This window comes from Alnus glutinosa, chromosome 6, assembly GCF_958979055.1.
Source record: "Alnus glutinosa chromosome 6, dhAlnGlut1.1, whole genome shotgun sequence".
NCBI classification, from domain to species: Eukaryota; Viridiplantae; Streptophyta; class Magnoliopsida; order Fagales; family Betulaceae; genus Alnus; species Alnus glutinosa.
Genome location: NC_084891.1, coordinates 27181554 through 27203765, shown reverse-complemented (window position 1 = coordinate 27203765; position 22212 = coordinate 27181554). Strand labels below are relative to the sequence as shown.

The 22212-nt window shown below is 36.6% G+C and overlaps 2 protein-coding genes across 2 annotated transcripts; one reads left to right on the top strand and one right to left on the bottom strand.

The window, feature by feature from the left end:
• Positions 1-103: 103 nt before the first annotated feature.
• On the bottom strand, positions 104-2935 carry LOC133871225 (cysteine proteinase 15A-like). Its single transcript, XM_062308624.1, has 4 exons — positions 2431-2935; positions 2185-2304; positions 911-1157; positions 104-601 (listed from the first exon to the last, which is right to left on the bottom strand). The coding sequence occupies exons 1-4, from the start codon at positions 2890-2892 to the stop codon at positions 324-326; spliced, it is 1107 nt and encodes a 368-aa protein (XP_062164608.1). The 5' UTR covers positions 2893-2935; the 3' UTR covers positions 104-323.
• A 4292-nt stretch (positions 2936-7227) lies between these two features.
• On the top strand, positions 7228-10852 carry LOC133871940 (transcription initiation factor IIF subunit beta). Its single transcript, XM_062309414.1, has 6 exons — positions 7228-7587; positions 8424-8532; positions 9081-9211; positions 9302-9376; positions 9979-10128; positions 10477-10852. Exons 1-6 carry the CDS (start codon positions 7384-7386, stop codon positions 10594-10596), a joined length of 789 nt encoding a protein of 262 aa, XP_062165398.1. The 5' UTR covers positions 7228-7383; the 3' UTR covers positions 10597-10852.
• The last annotated feature ends 11360 nt before the right edge of the window (positions 10853-22212 follow it).

Here is a 22212-nt window from a genome sequence, read left to right as displayed (position 1 = left end):
CAAATAGGCTAATTTTCCTTTCCTTTAGAACAAATTCTCTCTCTCTCTCTCTCTCTCTCTCCCTATATATATATATATGTCATAAGCATACATATATAAAGAATTGAGCCAAGGGGGAGTTTCCTTTCAATAAGCAAACATATATAACACAACAGAGTTTTAAAATAGGCCAATTATGCTATGAACTTGCAAGAGCAAGCCAGCCAAACTTTGTGTCCAAGCAAAGTTCATGGGAGCATCAAGAGCTGATAGGAGTCTAGAACTCCATATAAATACATCATATTATTTACAACGCGCGCCTCCACTTGCCAAGCACAATATTATTACTGATTGGTGGTATGTATAGCAGCTACGGTAGAGACCATGGAATCAACGCCGCATACATTACGGCCCCTGCAGATCTTGTAATATCCATTCTCTCCCCAGTTTTCTCCCCAAGAGTTCTTTATGATCCAGTATGGCTTATTCTTAAACCTGATAGGTGAATAACCAGCAGACCCGTACCCCACCAAAAGCACCCCATGATCCAGATGCCTCCCGCATATATATGGGCATGAGACTCCTTTCATGTATGTCTGCATGAAAGCTGCATTGATGCCAACTGCAAAATGCAAGCAAAAAGAACCATCATTTATTTCAACTCCATCACTTGATTCACTTACTCTATATCATTCTTAACGGATTTCGCATTTGCTTCCTGTGATTAAATAACTGGAGATCTCTTGAGGTTCAAATGGACGGTGAAGATTGTAAGATTGGGAGAAAGAAAACTCACTGGCAATGATAAATGTTAAGATTCATCCAGTTATCTAATTCACCGGAGGCAAGTCAAATCCATAGTCTATCATAATATCAATAACAAAAATGGAAATAAAAAATAATTTCTTAGGTTTCAAAGAAAGCTTCTTACTTGCAAGAGGGCCATTCTTCACCAAATTTGCGGCAATTTGATCTTCATCAACGGAAACGACACTGAAGTTAGACACAGAAACAGCAATCTTGCTCTTGTCAAATTTGCAGGAGCCACGATCAGTCCCAGTGTAAGGATAGTCCTTCTCTCTCTCTAGTCCACCAGCCTTGAGGGTGTACTCGAAGGCAGTGGTCATCAGCCCACCATTACAGCCCGAGTCGCAAGCACCATATTCTTCAGGATCACACTGCATATAATTATAGGGCTGAGAGTAAGATCATCTTATGCTCCCCCTTTTTTTCACCAAGAGTCAATTCGCAAGCAATATTTTTTTTGATAAGTAAAACTGAAGATAAATAATAAATTCGCAAGCAATATTAAGAAGAAATAGTCATATTTTGGCTTTTTCAATCCATTTGCTAGGTTGTCGAACTCCAGAACACCATTAGCCAATAACTAAATGCTAAAAACTTCAACTTCGGTTTTGTTTGTTTTCAAGGTTTTTTGTTTACTTCCACTTCTAAGGATCAAAAAGTTGAGCACTTCTGGATATCTGGCACATACCAGGTAAAGCAGAAGAATCACAAAAGATATTGATGTCACAAATTCAGAAACTTTCAATTACTTGGAGGATGGATTATGAACAAACCCATATAGCTTCAAATTGGCAAGCATGGCCATTAGCCTACCACCACATAAAAAGAACACATGCCTTGAAATAGGGCTGATAATTTTTTACATAACCCGCAAGCTCAATACGAACAAAACACGAAATTAGTGAGTTAGGATTAATGGGTCTGACTAGATTACTTAAATGGGTCGGGGTTAAGGTTTACCTATATATTATTATACTCATACCTCGATACGACCCGAAGCGACATTTATGAATGACAATTTTTGACACGACCTGAGAACCCGACACGAAATTAACGGGATCGGATTGTTTAAATGGGTCGAATTATGATTGACCTATATAGTTTTATTTTCATGCCTCGACACGACCCGAAGTGAATAGGCAAACACAAATTGACACCCGTACTTTGAAGTATCAGTCAATATCTTCATTAAAAATTAAACATTCAGATTCATTTTCAAACACATGTTTATCACTCACAAGTGCATACACAATAATCATCAATACGAGTGATATTTTCTGATTCCCATACGATTAAACCATCATATAGATTTTTGTAAGCAGATGCTCAGATCGTAAATCATCGATTAGCCTATTTCAACAAAAAATTAGCATAAAAAAAGGGAAGAACAAGTCGAACCTCATGGTCACAATCCACAAGCTGCTGTTCACTTAGGCTCACGAGCTCCCCAGTCTCCAAATAATGCGCTCCTTCCAGTGCCCCCGTTGTACTAAACGACCAGCACGATCCACAAGAACCCTAATTTCCCAAACCCCAACAAAAATAGAGAACAAAGTAGTAAAAGTGAAAACCCAGTTCCGATCAAAGCTTAAATATTTGAACCTATACATAAATACATACATACATATGTATATATGTGGTTACCTGGTCTTTAACGCCCGTCACAGCGCCCTGATCACGCCAGTCAAAGTCGGTGGGGAGATCGTTGGTGGGAAGGATCGGAGCTTTGTTGGCGTCAGCCGGAAGCTGAACACGCTTCAGGCCAAGGAACTGTCGCCGGAATTCCTCCGGAGTGAGATCGGAAAACTTGGTGACGCCGTGGACGGCGCTGGAGTCCAGCTTCTGGTGAAGCTTGGCTCGGCGCAGGTTGGCCTTGAACACGCCGAACCTGTAGTCGTGCTCCTCTTGACTCGCATAACTCTTCCCGAACTTGGCCTTGAAGGTCGAGAAATGGCGCTCCGCGTGGAGCAAAGGATCGTCGCCGTCCGGTACCACCTGGCGGATCAGGAGATCGTCGTCAACGCCGTCGACGTCGAATTCGTCGACGGCGGAGGATAAAAGGACGAGGCTGAAGAGAACAGCAAAGAGAAGGATCAGGCGGTCCATTGGAAGTGTGCACAGAGATATTTGCGAGGCTTTGGTTGGGTCTGATATATAATAAGTGGCTCCGAGAAGATAGTAAGTGGGTGGTTGAGTGTGATTGCGACGCGTGGTATGATTTTATTGGTTGGGCATGCTGCAAGTTGAGCTAGACGATGAAATAAACAACGAAAGGAAATATGAGGTTTCTTTCTTTCGCTCTGACTTTAAAAAGGAAACAGAGAATTGTCCATTGTTGTTGCTTCCTCCGTTTGTCCGAGGAGCCTGTGATTTTTGTTTTTTCTTCATAATTTTCCTTTTCTTTTGCTCTCTCTTTTAAAATTTAATTTGAGATTTTTCGTGTTTTCTTACTGATAAAAGATAAAGAAAAATGAAATAATTGTAAATGGCTTAAATATAACGGTTTTATAGGCAAAACAAATGTTGTAAATATGATGAGAAATCTTAAATATATTAATATTATAATCCTTGAAAATATAGAATAAAATTAGGAAAAAAATATATCCTTCAAACTACCACCTAATTATCAATGTCCTTATAAATTATTAATTAAGTCAATATTTTTCAAAATTATAAAAAATTGTCGATGTTTCCTCGAGGTGGAGAAAAAAAAATGACTTTAAATTTTTATATTATAAGTCATATGGAGTTTTGATGATCGAAGCTCATGCATGAATTTTGTTACAAATATGATTTTAAATGGAAATGTAATAATGCTTAAATGATTTTTTTTTTTTTTTTTTAAGCAGAACTTCACTTAAGGGTACTATACTACTTTCATTATTTTTTAAAGAAGATACTTGAACTTTAAAACGTCTAAATTTAGGGTATTTTTTTTTTTTGAAAAGTCTCAATTGGAGGTTTTCCGTTAGGATTTTCTGTTAAATCTTATCAAAATTTCTAAAATACTACTGTATTCATTTTTTTTTTTAAAAAAAAATTATAAAAATTTTCAAAGATTTATGCATGAGTATTTTTGTAAATTCCATTAAATTCTAATCAACACATAAATCCTAGCAATTTCTTTCTCTTTTTTTTTTTTTTTTTATAAAAAAAGAAAAAAAAATAAAAAAAAGAGGGAAGTATTTTGAAAATTTTGATAAGATTTAACGGAAAATCTTAACGGATAACCTTTAATTGAGACTTTTTCAAAAGATAGATAATATTATAAAGAGTAGTGATTCACTACCACCTAAATATACAACTTTTCACCACCTTGTCTATGTGGCAAGGTGGTCCCCCACTTTAATTTATTTTAAAAAAATAAAAAAAACTTAAAAAGTTGTGGGGGACCACCTTGCCACATAGGCAAGGTGGTGAAAAGTTGTATATTTAGGTGGCATTGAATCATTATTCTATTATAAATTGAGACGTCTTAAAGTTCATATGCCATCTTTAAAAAATGGTGAAAGTTTAGTACCCTTTAATGAAGTTTTTTTTTTTTTTTTTTTAATTATTATTTATTTATATGTATGCATACAAATTTCTCTTGTCATTTTCATTAGCAATTTGCTCATTTTATCTTCATTTCATCAAATTGGTTTCATTCTACCCACACCTGTGATTCTCATTAAATCACAAAGTGACAAAAACATAAATGTCATCTTTATGACAAGTTGTAATGTGATACGCAACCAAAAGAAGAAAACCAAGCACACCGGACCCGCCTTGAAGGCCCGAATTTGGACTTCTCTCCTGCACGTCACCACCCTCTCCCTGCTTTCATTTCTTAAGGCTATCTTTTGGATTTCCATACAAATTCCAGACCGCAAAACCTTGAAAAATGTTTATACAATTTTAACTTACACTAATTTTTATTATTGGTAATTGAAACATTTCAAAACATATGACAAACTTATATATATATATATATAAGTACTTGAGAAAGAGAAGACAAATTAAGGAACTAAGAAAGGAAAAGAGGAATCCAATCCAAAATAGGGAGGAAATGATCCAGAGAAAATTGAAAAAATGGAAATACAGCAAGAAAAATTTATAGTTGTAGCCCAATTTGCTACATGATGAATACAGAAGTTTACATTTCGGTTTATATAATTAGTTGTCCAACTAGTGATTAATAAAATGGTAGACAAAACTTGAGAGATTGTTTGAGTAATACGCTAATCTTGCATAATATCTAGATGTTGAGGATGAAAAATATTTTTATTACCTGAAAAATTGTGTCAAATAAAAAGTTTATCTGCTTGGTAAAAAGATTTTAAAGTATTTTATTTTTTTATTTTTTTACTCTAAAATGGTCAAAACACACTTGAAAAACTTAATATATATATTAAAAACTTTATTTTCCAACCAAATCTACCCTGAAAATTTAGTAATGCTCCGTTTGTTTCGGCGTAAAATGATTTCCGGAAAATGATTTCGGTATTTTACGGTGTTTGGTAAGGGCGAAAATAACGGTCAACGAAAATCATTTTCGGTTTGACCGTAAAACCTTCTTTAAGTTTTGGAAAACGATTTACGGTTTTTAAAACCGTAAATTGTTTTCCAAAATTATATTCTTCGTCCTTACACGCACGTTTGATATCTGACTGTCCAAATCCTACAATAGTCGGTCGTTCGAAAATAGGCAGCACCGGTATCCGGCATCATCAAGTCACTGGAATAATGCCGGCGTCGGAATCCGACCACCGGAATCCTGCCGGCTGCCGGAATCCGGCCGCCGGAATACCGTCGGCCGTCGGAATCCGGCCATGGACAGAAACCTGCCGGAACCCGGCCTGATCTGACCGGATCTGGCCACTGATCCGGCCGGATCTGGCCGGGATCCGGCCGGATCTGATTGGATCCGGCCACTGACCCCGCCGGATCCGGCCAAAATGGCCGGAATCCGGCGGAATCTGACCGGATCCGGCTACTGATTCGGCCGGATCTGGCCCAAATGGACGGAATCCGGCGGGATCTGACCGGATCCGGCTACTGATCCGGCCGAATCTGGCCCAAATGGCCGGAATCCGGCGGGATCTACCGGATCCGGCCACTGATCCTGCCGAGATCCGGCCAAAATGACCGGATCAGGCCGGATCTGACCGGGCCAGGAGGTGTCCTGCCGGAATCCGGCAATTTTGGCCGGATCCGGCCAAACATGTTCGCCGGATTCTGGCGACGGCGACCGGTCGTCGCCGGATTCCGGCGACAGTTGCATTTTCCCTTTTCGTAATTTTTTCGTGCGAACCAAACGCCGAAAAATATTTTCGAGAAAATAATTTCTTTTGAAATTGATTTCGTCGAAAATATTTTACGACGGAAACCATTTTACGTCGAAACAAACGGAGCATAAGAAGAAAGGCAAAATACAACAAACGAAGTGAGTCCTGTGGGCTATGGGCTTTAGTTTTTTTTTTTAATTATCCCTTATTATTATTATTAGAAAAGAATGAGTAGCCCTATGGGCTTTAACAAAACCAACCACAAGTTTCAAGATGCTCAAAATATTAGCCGAAATACCCCAAGAGTCCAAGGCCCACCAACCATTTATTCATCGGTGGTTGGAAGCCCTTTCCCTTCAAATGAATATACACTCAAGCTGGGCAGAAAATTCAGGACCATAGGTCGGTTTAGTGTCGTATCGAATCATGAGTATATAATTTTATAGGTTGATTCAAACACGATCATTTTAATTAGTGGCGTCAAATTCCTCAACCTTGATATGCCTTGTTTAACTAAACCGGTGACACAACACAATTCGCATAATTTATTTAAAAAATAAATTGTGTTGAGTTAACGAGATAACACAACCCATTTCAATCTGTTTAATATAAATGGATTGAATTGACACAAACACTTAACCTAATTCGGTTAACACAATTTCATATCTTATATACATAAAATCATATCAATTAAACACATTCACAACTAGATTCATGAAAAAATCAATTTGACCATTAATATTCATAAACGTAATTAAGGGTAAATTACACTTTTTTCCTTTAAATTATAATTTCATTTGCTTTACATCTCTAAACTTTAATTCATTACAACTCACCCACACGAATTATCATTTTGTTTCTAATTGTACCCTAAATTTGGGCCGTTAATTTGGATAAAAAAAGTCACACGTGGGCGGCCAATAATTATGAGCAATAAGATTGGAAATGCAGCGAATTACTAAATTATGAGCGGTAAAATTCACGCTCTTGTAAATTTTGAAAATAATACTAAAAAAATATATATATACGATCAGCGGAGCGAATATTCTGGCCGGCAAAACACAAGGCCACAAGGGTTGCTCGTGGACATGATTTACCGATGGCGATCAGCGCGTATATAACCGAGGTAGCGTGTGCGTGCGTTTAAAGCGCGCTTGACGTATTGCTTTCGCGTGGGCTTCCACTTATTGACCCCGGTTCATCCGGACCGGTCTGGTCCAGCCCTAAATGTTCCCGACCCCCACCACCTTCTTGATTGGTAAGAAAACAAAGAGGGTAAAGAAAAAAAGCGCCACAGTGATCCCCGTAGAAGCGAGACAGTCGGAGAAAGATGGAGGAAGAGCATGGCAACAGCAATGTTAGTAGTATTAGTAACTTGGAGACGGCGAAGGCGGAGAGATCGGTGTGGCTGATGAAGTGCCCGGTGGCGGTGGCCAAGTCCTGGCAGAGCCATCCCCACTCCGACCCCCACCCCGTCGCCAAGGTCGTCCTCTCCCTCGATCCTCTTCACCCCGACGACTCCTCTTCCCTCCAGGTCCCAACTATTTCATCTTTTCTATTAGATTCCTCTTGATCCACTCCAAAACTGTTCTAGTAAATTTTGAGCTTGTTTTTGGGTAATTTAATCGATTTGTTCTTAGTTTATTGAACTTATGAGCTAGATTTAGGGTTATTAGCTTATTGTGGTTGATTCATTGTCCGTGTGTTGCTTTGATTAGCTAATTTTGTTTAGTAGAACCGAATTTTCCCACTTCATACTTCAATTGGAGAGTGCTGATTGTGCTCTGGTTTGGAAGTAAGGCTGCCATAAAAAGTGGTCCAACTGAATACAATATGATAGGCAAAGGGCAGTGGAGTCATCATTTAGATATATGTTGAAAAGAATAGCAATGATTTTTGAAGTTGAAGTACAATTCCTTTTTCTGCATAGGCGTATGAAATCTTGTTGATAAGATGATCTTGTGGAAACGAATTTTTCAACTCCTCTGGCCTATTCGGTGCACCTGTGGTTTTGCATTATTAATCGTATGGTGTCCTCTGGATTTCCTTCTTTTATTTAACTGGTAGCTCATTGAATTATCGTGTTTGTCCCCCTACCGGTTGGTTCTAGATTATGATAACTGTAAGCAGAGAGCATAAGTACTGAAATAATTACTTTAAGGCCAGCAAATATTTATGTCTCCTTTGTTTTCTTTCATTTTATAAATGAAGCGGCCACATTTTATTTATCTTTAGGTTGATTGCTTTCATATGCCTGAAAAAAGATCCCGTTTAGAATATGTTTGGTGGAATTGTTTGCTTTTAAGATACATGCACGTTGTCAATACATTTGAAGGCAAACTTCCTGATATCTTTGGAATCGGTAACCAGTTCACGATGGAGATGACTGGCACTGATGCGGGGAAGATTCCAAAAAGTTATTCTTTGAATATGTTCAAAGATTTTGTTCCTATGTGTGTCCTTTCTGAGGCAAATCAAGGTGAGGATCATAATTCAGGTTTCCTGGAAGTATTTAGCTTTGCATGATTCATTTAGTGGATTTATAAATACTATTTTTTTTTTCTCTCTGTACACATGGCGGTTGTGGTGATCACATGCTGTGTTAAAATGATTTTAGGGATAACAAGAGTGTGGAATCTAATAAGTATTTAGGGATAAATGATTTTGTTAGTTGTTGATGGAAGTTGTACTTGTTGACCTTGGTGGATATGAGATACACAACTGACCCCACAATTTAAGTACATGAGGCAGAACCCTTATTTTGGTACTTGGCTAGGGTGATTCTCTAGTACACCATTTTTGAGAGTTTGTCCAAGCATATAGCTTGCGCTTTATTAGAATTCTAATTATAAGTTTTCGGAAGAATCGATGATTCAACACCCTTTAACAAATTCCACAACATTTGGTATTTAAATTATTTCCTTAAAATGGGTTCCATATACATCTAGTTAGCTACTTCATGATTTTTCACTTCTATGATGTAACCTTCGGCTCTTTTTAATTGGTTGATAACCATTGCATTTGTAGGGAAGGTTGCAATAGAAGGAAAGGTAGAGCATAAGTTTGACATGAAGCCCCATGGTGAAAACCTTGAAGAGTACGGCAGATTGTGCCGTGAAAGGACAAACAAGTCCATGATAAAGAATAGACAAATACAGGTAGGGCATTTGGCCATCCATTTGCTTTTTCCAGGGCAATTCTTGTTGTAAATGATTCTAATGATTCCCTCTTCCTTCTATTCCATAAAGGTGATTGACAATGACCGTGGCGTACATATGAGGCCCATGCCTGGAATGATCGGCTTGATTTCATCCACTTCCAAGGTACATATGCGCTGGCTTTCTTAATGAATTCTCTGTCCTGCTATTATCAAGTGAATGCTTCAATATGGGAAGAAGAAAAAAAAAATCAGTCCATAGCGATAACAACCACCCCCCTTTCTCCCGAACCCTCCGGTTTGCCCTGATTGGATCTAATTTATGGCAGTGGCTGGCCCTGGCCTGGCTATCCTGTCTGCAGGATTTTCATGTTTTGACACTGGAACTTGCCCAAGTTGAGGGATGTTGGGTCAATTTGAAGTCAAATATACCTTTTATGTTCTCCCAGACTAATTGTTTAGTGGATGCTATTATCCTTGTTGTATCTCAAATATGTACAATCATAGGGTCTTGGGTAATGCCTGCTCTTGTATCTGGTTTTTTGTTTTATATGCTAACTGATCATTTACCCAAAAAAAAAAAATAAAAATTGGGCATTATTCAGCTTCTCTGCCATTCTGGCGTGCAAAAACACAAATACATGTATACACAATTGCTTATCCATTCCAACAATGTAAATTTAGTCCTTTGCCCAAACTCCAAAGTAAGCAGAGCTGCTTGCTTTGAAGAAAAATCACTTAATTTTCATTGTCAATGATGTATGACAGGATAAGAAGAAAACGGCACCAGTTAAGCAATCAGACATGAAAAGAACTAGAAGGGATCGTGGGGAACTGGAGGATATAATGTTCAAACTATTTGAAAGACAACCAAATTGGGCCTTAAAGCAGCTTGTTCAAGAGACTGATCAACCTGCGGTATGTCTTTTGATTATTCTTTGTTAGTGCGCTCTTCTTCATTTTGTTGCATGTTGAGGATGAAACACCTTCCTCTTTGTTTCAAGTGGAGGTCACAAGTTAAGAATTACTTGATGGTCTGTTAATTGCTTAAAAGGGTTTAATAATTCCCTGTATAAACATAGAGTCACCTGATTCCTATGAATTTGGTAATAGTTATGATTAACCTTTTTTTAAGCTACATACCTTAATTTTCGTTTACATCCAGTATTCTGGATGACGGTTACGTTGTGTTTATTTTATTGTTATTGTTACTTTCATTTGATATTCCCTGCCTGAATATTGGGTTTTATTTTTCTTTCTTTGCAGCAATTCTTGAAGGAGATACTGAACGAGCTGTGTGTGTACAATAAAAGAGGAACCAACCAAGGAACTTACGAGCTTAAGCCAGAATACAAGAAATCTGTTGAAGATACAAGTGCTGAATAAAAAAAGTACCTTCTCTTACTGTTAATGAACTCTTTTTTATTTATCTTTCTCCAAGTGAAGCAGGAAAGAAACAAATTCACAAGTTAAGATAAGTTTAGGTCATGGAGGGAGGACATCAAAACACCAGCAAGAAGATATTAATCCAAGAAACCTGCTTTAGATATACCTCGTTCTCTTAAATTCACAAATGCAGTTTGTATACAATCTTAGTTTTAATTCAAGGGGCACAGTTATATAAAATATATTCTTCCACAAACCTGCTCAACGACCCCCATTATCTTGATGTTTATTGGATGGACTTTTAGAGTTCCGATCCATCAAGATCGACAATGCTGGTTTTTCCGCAGTCGTGTTTCTCCAAATTTTCTCGGTGTCATTTTGCCCTGTAGATACTGTAATAATTTTTCCTTGCCCATGCATATATTCGCTGTCATTTTGCATTTCTCTCTTTCGAAGAAGAAAATGGCAAAAAAGAAAAATAAAAAATTAAGGCAATTCGGTATGGGTATATCATATATGGAAAGCACCTTCAACAAAACCCACTTTAATTTAGGTCCTAATACACGTATTAGCACAAAAAAATAAATAATAATAATAAAAATAATTGCTTGTATTTATCTCTTTATCTTCCAATTCGAACTTTCCAAATTAGGCGAGGATAACAATAAAAGAAAGATCGGTTCTGAACCAGCTTCATGGTGATATGCTTGATAAAGGTTATTAGATGGATAGTGAAGGGATTTTTTATTGAGTAATGATTTACTACCACTTAAATGTATAATTTTTCACCACTTTATCTATGTGGTAAGGTGGTTCATCATCTTAATTTATTTTTAAAAAATAAAAAAACTCAAAAAGTAGTAGGGGTGGTGAAAAATTGTATATTTAGGTGGCATTGAATCATTACTCTTTTTTATTAGGAAGAACATTTATATCTCATGGTCTTTTATCACTTTTAAAATAAAGTACCCAAACTTTAAAAAATGTCAATATAGGGCATTCATCTTTTAATTTTTTTTCAATTTTAACCTTCCGCTAAATTTTTTTGTTAAATCTTGTCAAATTTTTTAAAATATCCCTTATTTTTTTAAGGAAAAAAATAAAAAAAATAATAATAAAAAATTTCAAGGATTTAGATGTGCGTTAGAATTTGGCAAAATTTGGAAAAATACTTATTCTTGAATGCTTTACTGTTTATAATTTTTTTTTTTTTAAAACAAAATACAAGAGTATTTTGAAAATTTAGATAAGATTTAACAGAAAATTTTAATGAATGATTGAAATTAAAAAAAATAAAATTAAAAGATAGATACCCTAGATTCTAACTGAGTTTTACAGAAATATACATTCTTGAATGTTTGAAAAAAAACAAACAAACATAGGAGTATTTTGAAAATTTTGATAGGATTTAACGAAAAATTCTAACGGAGGATTGAAATTGAAAAATAAAAAATTGAAAGACTTCACTTTTAAAAATTTAAGTATTTTATTTCAAAAATAATAAAAGATTAAGAGTAAGTAAAGATTTCACTTTTTATTATCATTACATTTGGGTTTGGAAAATTGTTCACCGTATATACTTGAATGGCCAACGCCCAGAAAAAGGTGAAATTCATAGAAACCGTGATGAATTTGGGCCTCTCTAATTGATCAACAGATTGCTTCTAGAATGTCACCAATGTTCTTCAATATACGTGTCTAACTGGACACGTGTATTTAATACACGTGTCAAAATGCACAGTTAGTGACATCCATATCTGACACGTGTCGCACGCGTGGCAAAGTGCACGTGTCAAACTGTTTGACACGTGTACAGTATCCGTACACGTGTCAAATTGCACGTGGCAAAATCCAAGGTTTTTTGTAGGATCAGATTGATGAATTTATGGACTCTTGGGGTTGTCTAATTTTTCCTTGGCACCAAATGATATTTTCTTGGCAACAATATCGAGCGCATTCTAGCAATCTAGAATCAGTGCTTACTGTTTAACACTTAGCGCCAGTGACCTCAAATCCTGAAGATTAAGCTAGGGTTACCACAACCCACTACTGTTAGGTTTGTTAACATATATAGAAGCCTTAAAGATGTAAAGATCATAAATAGGGCGCACACAGTGCATTAACCATAACAGTAAATGCATGAGTTTATAAAGTCTTTAGTGAAAATTAGTGCGAATATGTAGGACAAGGATCATCTCCATTTCACATCGGAGAGGAGCCACATCACGGTCAAGATTTAATATTGTTGCATTAACAGTGTAAGTGATTATAGCATAATAATAAAAAAAAAATTGATAATGTTTCTCAACTGAATTTCAGTAGATGGATCTAAAGAGGCTTGCTCTAGGTTTTGTTTTAGGGAAACATTATCAAATGTAGGAACTTCAAAGGTCACTATTTCTACCAACTATATCCATATGTTCTTCTTGCACATTTCCTCTGTGTAACTGTGTTCATCATGCACCAAAAAATGAGGGAAAGTTGAACACAAATCAACACGTTCTTCAACTGAAGGACTTTGGCTTTTTAATCTGATTCAAGTCTTCAATGGTGTTTTTTTTTTTTTTTTTTAGTAAATAGGGAAAGAGTTAAAAGGAATAATAATAATAATTAAAAAAAAAAAAAAAGGAAAAATGGGTTGGCTCCCCAACAACAAACCCCAAATGAAAATATAATACAAAAAATAAAAACAAATAATAAGAAATTGGCCAAAAAATGACTCGGTCCTCTGGATCTTGGTCAAAAGACCAAGAAAATGCACCACAAAATGGTGTTTGGAGGCCAAGGAGTCGATCCGCTTGGAATCTACAACAACTACTGGAAGGAGGCTGTTAAAGTAGAGGCACTGCATTTCCATCAGGATTTGAAGAGGAGGAGAGAACACACTAACGTTCGGTACAATAAGTCTTTAAACCAAGATCACAATACAAAAGTACATGGAGACCATAATAGTAAAATCCAAGTAACCAACAAAACAAAAAAGAGAAAGTGAAATAATAAAGTGAAATACATAAAAACAACAAGAAAACACCATAAAATGTTCTGCAATCTTGACCAAATTCAAAACATCTTTAGGAAAGAAGTCCTCAATTGTTTGATCTTCAAAGAAAACATCTTTGTTTATTAATTGAATCCCACAATCTGTGACCAAATTCCTCATGTGCATAACCTAAGAAGATAAATTGTTTAGCTTTGTTATCAAGCTTGGACCTCTCGTTTTTAGGAAAATGAACAAATGCTCTATAACCAAACACTCTCAAGTGCTCAAGAGAAACAACATTCCCTCTCCAAACCCTTTAATGAATATCACCATAAAAAAGAATTGGTGGAGAAAGATTGATAAAGTTAACTGCTGTCCTTATTGCCTCACTCTAAAAAGATTTAGACAGTTTTGCACGAGAGAGCATACACATGATTTTTTCACAAATGGTTCAGTTTATTCTCTCTGCTACAACATTAATTATGTTGTAGGGTCTTAGGAACTATTTTCTCAAGCACAACGCCATAAATTTTGCAGTACTCCATAAACGGTCCTTCGTATTCACAACCATTATCTGCTTGGACACATTTTAGTTGTCTTCCAGTTTCTCTTTCAACTTTCACATAAAAGACTTTGAACGCATCCAACATCTAATCTTTAAAGTTCAAAGGAAATACTCACACTTTTCTAGAATGGTCATCAATAAAAATCACATATAATAAAGTGTAACACTAACAATTTTAGTTTTCATAGTGCAAATATCAGTATGAACCAAATCAATAATATTAACCTTTTTAGATTGAGGAAATTTATGAAATGAAACTCTACTTTGCTAGCTTTTTAGCAAGACAAAGATTAAATGGCATTAGCAATGAGATATCATAACGATTATGACCTCATATCTTAACCCTAAGGTGTGAGCATGACGCAAGATCAAACCTAATTTCTATGCATTCTTTTGTAGCTAGCCACTAGACTGGCATGCACATTTCAATTCCAAGACGTATGATGCCATTGTCGATTTTTTCTTGAATATCATCATTGCACACATTTTTTTAGCTAATGTCGCGTTCAAATCAATCAAATTGTTAGATTCTTTCACATTATCCCATCATGTCATGTTCAAATCAATCAAATTATTAGATTCTTTCTGTAACAACCCATCACAAATGACACAATATTGTCCGTTTTTTGCTCCTCTAAACCTGACATTTCAGGAGGTCACGCATCTTGGTACTACTCTCACAAAAGTATGCTTAACTGCGAAGTTGTGATAGGTTCATGATCATCACGGTTTTAAAACACGTTGTGTCAAGAAGGGTGTATTTATACATATAAGCACATCCCTAGGCGATGTGTGATGTAGGGGGATCTGAATCAGATGATGCTGAGTTGTCAGATTGTACATTGATGGCGCTGAATTACCTGGAGCAGGCAGATTAGCGCAAGATTGGAAAGAGATCGTGATCTAGCCTAATTATGGCAATTTCTGAGTGTGCTACAGTATTTTGGCTACGAGTATCCGAATCGCGCATATGACCCTAATTTAGAAAGCTATCTTCGGCGCGCACATCATGCCCACCTAGCTATGCTCGATGCGCCTCGTTTCAAGCCCCAAATCCGCTGTTTTCCTTTCCAAAACCTCAATTTTAGATATATTTTTTTTCCCTTTTATGGTAACTTTTTGTTTACCGATTATGAGGTGATTCTGAGCCCGATTTGGGCCAGATTTTTGGTAGACTGTTTATTTTATTCTGTATTTCGTTTTATTAGGGTTTTCAGGATTTTTCTATTTTTAGTAAAATTCTGAATTTTCAACTATATTAGCTCGGCTTGTGGGCGTTTTTCAGCAATTATTGATTATTGATAATTTTATCGAATTTAGAGTTTGTTTATGTGTTTGGGATAATTTTTTTCTGTTTTTTTCCTTGCAAATTACATGTTGGTTAGCCTACAGAATAATTGCTATTCTGTCCGGCGTCAATATGGGACGTCACAATCACCCCCTCTTGGGACTCAGCGTCCCCGCTGGCGACCCTCATTAGATCATCCAATTCTTGGCGTCTCAACGAGTGCCTATTGGTGACCCTCATGGCCATGTGCACGCTTCCCCCATCTCAAGCTAGGCAATGACTCTAATACCATTTGTAACAACCCACCCCAAACGACACAATATTGTCCACTTTTAGCTCCCCCAAACCAGACTTCCCAAGAGATCACCCATCTTGGTACTACTCTCACAGAAGCATGCTTAACTGTGGAATTCTGATAGATTCATGACCCTCATGGCTAGGGATGGGCAAAAACCCGCCCACCCACCTCGCCCTAAACCGCCCCACATACACCGAATTTCAAGTGTTTTTTTGCGGTCATGGATTGGATTTTGTCTAACCCGTGCGAGGCGGGGCAGGTTGCAGGTTGGGGTTTTAAAAAACCCCAGATACCCGCCCCGCCCCGCACCCCCCCCCCCCCCCCGATACCCCCAAATTAAGAACAAAAAAAACCCTAACACCCCCTCTCTGCGCTGCTCTCTTTTCTTGAAGCTTCTTCACTCTTCAATTCTTCCCCTCTTCTTTATTTCTAGTTTTTTTTTTCCCTCTCTTCTTTCTTTCTAGTTTTTTCCTCTCTCTTCTTCCCCTCACCAGAGTCTTCTCTTTAGGTATTTGACTTCTCCTCTAGTACGGTACTTGTTTTTAGGAACCAGGGAAGGCGTCTTCCTCGCGTAACTTGATAGTGATGACGTCGAGAAAGCGGTCGCCCATGGAACAAAGCAGTCACCCCTCACTTTTTTCTTCATTTCTCTTCAAGCCCACCCCATCAGATCTACTCTAATATGAGTAGATCTACTCAGATCAACTTTGAATTTGCAAAACCCGCATCCGCAAAAACCGCCCCGCGCCTCTCCGCGACCCGGCAGATACAGTGAAGAAATTTGCGGTTGCGGTTGAGATTTTCTACACTCGCATGGTTGCGGGGTGGGGGCAAAAATGGCAGAAATCAGCCACGCTCGCCCTGTGCACACCCCTAATCACGGCTTTAAAATGTGCTGTGTCAAGAAGGGTGCGTTTATACATATAAGCACATCCTAATTCTTATGCGATGTGGGACGTCACACTTTCAAATTGATAGAGGCTTCAACATGTTCTTCATTAAAGAACAATGTTCTTCAAGAGAACATTGTTCCTGCCTCTCCAATCCTTTCGGGAACCGTTCAAAGGAATTGATGGAGAAAGATTGATAAAGTGTACTGTTGTTCTTAATGCCTCACTCTAAAAGGATTTGAGCAATTTTGCTTGAGAGAGCATACATGTGATTTTTTTTTTCACAAAGAGTTAAGTTCATTCTCTTTGTTACAACATTATGTTGTGGGTCTTAGGAACTGTTTTCTCAAGCATGATGCCACACCTCAAACGGCCCTCTATATTCACCATTCACCATTATTTGCTCATAAGCATTTTAGTTGCATTACAATTTTCATTTCAACCTTCACATGAAAAACTTTAAATACATTCAACGTCTAATATTTAGTTTTCAAAGGAAGTGCCCACATTTTTCTAGAATTTGTCATCAATAAAAGTTATATATATATATATATATATATATATATATATTAAAGGGTACAACCAACAGTTGTAGTTTTTATAGTGCAAACATCAGTATGAACCAAAACAAGAATATTAACCATTTTAGATTGAGAGAATTTATGAAATTAAATTCTACTTTGTTTTCAACAAGACAATGAATACAATGTGTTAGTAATGATATATCACAACAATTAGGATCCCAAGTCTTAACCCTAATGTGTGAACATGACATAACATCAAGCCTAGTTTCTACGCATTCTTTTGTAGCGAGCCACTAGTTCGACCAACATGTATGTTCGCAATTCCAAGACGTATGATACCATTGCCGATTTTTTCTTGAATATCATCATTGTGCGCATTTTTTTTTGGCTAATGTAGCATTGCAAATCAATCAAATTGTTAGATTCTTTCAAACTATTCCATCATGTTAGGTCATGATTCGTGCTGAAAATCTCCAAATAGGAACTTTTCATGCAGGGTACATGTGTGGAGATATATATTAGGAGTGTACTTAAGAGCAACATGTGAGAAAATGAATTCAAGGGATTCTATACATATCTCTATATGCTTTAGTTAGAGATCGAGTAATGTTTATATATAAACTCATATATATTAATTGATGTGATCGTGCAGAAGTGTTTAGTAATTACATCTCGATCAGTTAGGTTATTATATAGTTGCATGGCTAATTTGTCACGACAAGACTAATCGAGTGGAGCAGCAAGTTGAGCTTCTGGTAGACAATAGATGAAACGTGAGTTGAACATAACAGAAGGTCGTGCCTCAGCCTCATCGAGTGGGATGTTGAAGAAAACAAATATGCGTTGAAGGAGCCGCCCCTGTTGAGCTCGAATGGCCACCCATGTGTCGCCCACTGATTCATGCAGCGCGCGTGAGACCCCACACGCGAAGAACGATGGGGATCTTGAAGATGACCAACTAGGAATCTTCCTTGTCAGCTTTGAGAGATTTATGCTCAAAGATCCCCCAATTAATGCCATCTTCTTCAAAGGGGATATATTTGAGTTGGACTTTTTATGGTAATGGTGGGCTAGCTTTGGGTACGGTACCCCACTTCAAGGGACCCTTCTTCCACATTAATGCATTCTAGCTAGCTAGCTAGTGAATGCTAATGGAGACTTTCTCACTCCCATGAACGTGGATGCTAAAAGTGAAACCCTAATAAATGAGGAGAGAGAGAGAGAGAGAGTGAGTGGTCCTCCCACTTTTTCCGAGATCAAGCACAGAAGCTTAGGATGAAGATGACCATTAATTTGAGTGAACTGCAGGCTAATCTATTAGTCCTTTTCTTCTTTTTGGAGGTTCGGGGCCTCAAAAAATCTTCTATTTCGGCCATTACGTGCCTCGTGTATGTGATGGTCACTATCAGCTGCTCTACTGATCTCCAATTGCAAAAGGTTTTTCGGTAGTAAATATGATTAAAGTATATATATATATATGCTGTTGTTGTATATATGCTTAATTAATAAACAGAAAAAGTGTGATTAAGCTGTGTATTGCTCAGGCTTAACACATGCAGACCTTTTTTCATTTTCCTCAGATTTCTTGTCAACTAATGGAGCATTTATTAACAAAAGTTCCAATTTGTCTATTAAAACTGAGATATGAGAATCACATATTTAATAGGTTGAATTAAAAGAATTTTCTCTCACCTAATTTAAAGAAACTTTGGTACTAATTTCCATGATCGAGAAGGGATACTCAGCAAAAAGAAAAAAGAAAAAGAAAAAGAAAAAAAGCCATGAGGATTGTGTGCACCGTGCAGAGTGACTTAAACCTTCATACCATTAAATCTAACTGTGGGGTTGGTCAAGCTAGCGATCGAATTCAAGTTCAATAATTGATATTTTTTTTCCCCCTCAGTAAGAAAAAAAATAAAAAGAGAAAGAGAACACTCATGGATTTTCAGCCCGTGTGCACTTTTTAAAATTTTTTTTTTTTCATTCAATAAAGGGACAAAGGGTTAAAAAAAGGGAACAGAATGAATGAGCTTTCCAAGAACAAAATTCAAACAGAAAAAATAAAAATAAAAATATAGATATAAGGACAAACAGTACTAGAACAAACATACATGTATTTCATACTTGATAGAACGACAGTTAACTTCCTAAAGAGTAATGCTAGAAATCCCTCTTGTATCACTCTTGTGTCACTCCCAAAATGAGGTGGCTTTTAAAATCATCATTGGGCTTGTGATTGATCACTATTAAATTTTGATTAAATGATGATTTTAAAAGCCACATCATTTTTAGAGTGACACATGAGGAACTTCTATAATTACTCTTTGCTAAGGTACCGATGTGATACATGAAGAACTTCTAGAATTACTCCTTACTAAGGTACCAATCGACTACTCATCGGAAACAAATGGAAAAGAACAAATTTACTCAAGATTTAAATCGTATCCTGAATCCATTATGTTTTCTCATCTAGCAGTTTTTGAGTTCTAAATATATATCAATACTTTATTTTGATATACATTGGTAAGATTATTGTAATATCGAAAAACCGCTCAAATAAATCTATATAAACAAACCATATAGACAAAATATCTTTTAAACTTGGTCCAGATTAGTGAAGCCAAATAACTTATTTTCTTATATAAATTTGAACAGTGGATAACGATGCATATATGGGAAAAATTAGAGTAACTATATATATATATATGTTTATAGAAAGATAGAGTTACATAATTAACTTACGTTATAATTTTTCACTTTATCATCATCTCTTGTACAAAAATTCTTAACCTATTGGATATCTTAAATCGTTGAAAATTTTCATGAGTAATATAGATAAATTAGGCGAGATCCCATTAAGATTGAAAATTAAAGCACATGATCATCTTATCATAATTTCCCATTAATTCATATATATATATATACCTTAATTACTTTTATATTAGTATACTACACGTACGAGACATATATGCATGAGCTAGCTTTAATTTGCCCAGGGAATTAATTATGATAGAAGATAATTTTTTTTTGGTTAAACAAATAAGATGTTAATTAATTGTATAATTAGGTAATTAAAAAAATCAAATTATACGTAATAAATTTAAAAGATTGGGTGAATTAATGTAAATCAGAATTAATTAATCAGATCATTAATTAACCGAAAAGCCGCTACACAAGTATCAAGAAAGAAGCATACAAACAGTTAATTAGTCAATTTTGATGAGTGCTGTCAATGCCGTAATCATCACGAAAGATTTCACAGTCAAAAAGGAGCGCGCTAGCTAGGAAACCAATCAGCATCAAATTAAGAATATGCATTATGAAGGTATATTTAGATAAGCACATGCAATTCATGAGGTAACATGTACCGACCGACCTATCTAATCGTGCTTTGCATCTCCTAACAAAAAGCAAAAGACAGGAAATTAATTTCACCAAATATCTCCGTCGTAGCGTGCGAGTAATTGGGTGGAATCACTTTATGTGCCAAAGAAGCCAAACAAAAGCAATAAAAAGAATCGCTAGTGGGTTTTATCAGCTAGCAAGTGAAATCCTGAAAGGAGACAACGCACATAAAGTCAGAGGGATCTTTCCAAGAGAGAACAGGTTTTGGTCGTGACCTCCATCTCACTAGCTTCATCTATCAAAGCTGGAGATAGGGTTTCATTATGAGTGAGTGTCATTGTTGTATTTTATCTCTGAAAAAATCATTAGGTTTTGGGAAAGGATTGGGTTTGCTCCATTAGGGTGTCAAAATTATATATAATGGACGACTAATGCTTCGTACTACACAATTTATCTCATTTCAGTTAATATTTTACGTGGAATGAACATTTCCGAAACTCAATGATCAAGTTTGAAGATAATATATGTTATTTATGAAGTCGAAATTTATACGGCCAATTCCACTTAAAAAAAAAAACTTGCAATCACTAAAAAGACCGGCTTAGAGACCTGTCAAGATGAGCCGGTAAGGAATACCTCCTATAAATTAAAGATCGACTTTGAAAAACTTTCCCTACCTTCTATTTTGAACTATAATTTGTTTGCTCCCATCAAAGGCCATTCATTCCTGATCATACTACTCTGCCACATGTTGCATTTCGATTGGATTGCGTATAGTTAATGATAATCCATGAGTCTAGGTCACCAGTTCTTGGAAAGGCCTTCCTATGTCGCAGGCCACATCTCATTAAATTCCAACTAGTACCGCCTCTGTGGCAAAGAGGAGTGGTGTTCTTAATTATACCTCCTTTGTCGTGGGTTATCTAGGAAACCTATTGACACATCGAAGTTTGGACCTTTTAGGTGAGGAGAGTGATTGGATTCTTCGTAGCCTAGTGTGATCATTTTTGCGTTGCCAAAATGGTGTTGTTGTGTCAATCTAGGTCTAAATTGTAAAGCGCCTGAAATGGCTGCATAGCCTAGGCCCAAGGGGATAAAATCCAAGTGTATCAGTTACAATAGTGTGGTCGGAGAGCTTGGGCATGGCGGTCATTGGTAGGTCTATGCCGCCAAGAGTTGTGATAGAAGGGGACCTTTAACCGGCCCTCCTCCCTTTAATAATAAAAAATATAATTGTATTGAAAAAGACAAAACAATAAATAGTAAAAGTATAATTTTTTGAATAAATTTGTATTTTTTATTGTAAAGGAGAGGAGAAGAGCCGATTAAAGGTCCCCCTTCTATCACAATCCTACCGCCTATTGGAAGGTTGTTGGGGAGTTGTAGTCGGTATATAAGTGTGCATGCTAGACGATTATTGGTTGGTTTATGGGTATATGTATTTATGTATATACTCTAATATAGTGAGCGCGCATGTGGTAGTTAGTGGGCTTCAACCGCAATAAAATAAATGTGAAGATAAGCATGCATGCTAGACGATTATTGGTTGGTTTATGGGTATATGCATTTATGTGTGTACTCTAATATAGTGAGCGCGCACGTGACAGCTAGTGGGCTTCAACCGCTATAAAATAAATGTGAAGAGTATCAGTGACGGAGAAATTGATGGGCTAGTATAGGCCTTGGCCCCCCTCAATTCCTAAAAACCAAGGGTGGATCTGGGAGG

What these genes read in the sequence shown, in the direction of transcription:
- LOC133871225 (XM_062308624.1), bottom strand. Translation starts at nt 2,892, where the DNA reads ATGGACCGCCTGATCCTTCTCTTTGCTGTTCTCTTCAGCCTCGTCCTT. An exon ending in TTGTGGATTGTGACCATGAG is followed by an intron (nt 1,158 to 2,184) that starts GTTCGACTTGTT and finishes AATTATATGCAG; the next exon opens with TGTGATCCTGAAGAATATGG. An exon ending in GAAGAATGGCCCTCTTGCAA is followed by an intron (nt 602 to 910) that starts GTAAGAAGCTTT and finishes TGCATTTTGCAG; the next exon opens with TTGGCATCAATGCAGCTTTC.
- LOC133871940 (XM_062309414.1), top strand. Translation starts at nt 7,384, where the DNA reads ATGGAGGAAGAGCATGGCAACAGCAATGTTAGTAGTATTAGTAACTTG. An exon ending in ACGACTCCTCTTCCCTCCAG is followed by an intron (nt 7,588 to 8,423) that starts GTCCCAACTATT and finishes ATCGGTAACCAG; the next exon opens with TTCACGATGGAGATGACTGG. An exon ending in AAGAGACTGATCAACCTGCG is followed by an intron (nt 10,129 to 10,476) that starts GTATGTCTTTTG and finishes CTTTCTTTGCAG; the next exon opens with CAATTCTTGAAGGAGATACT.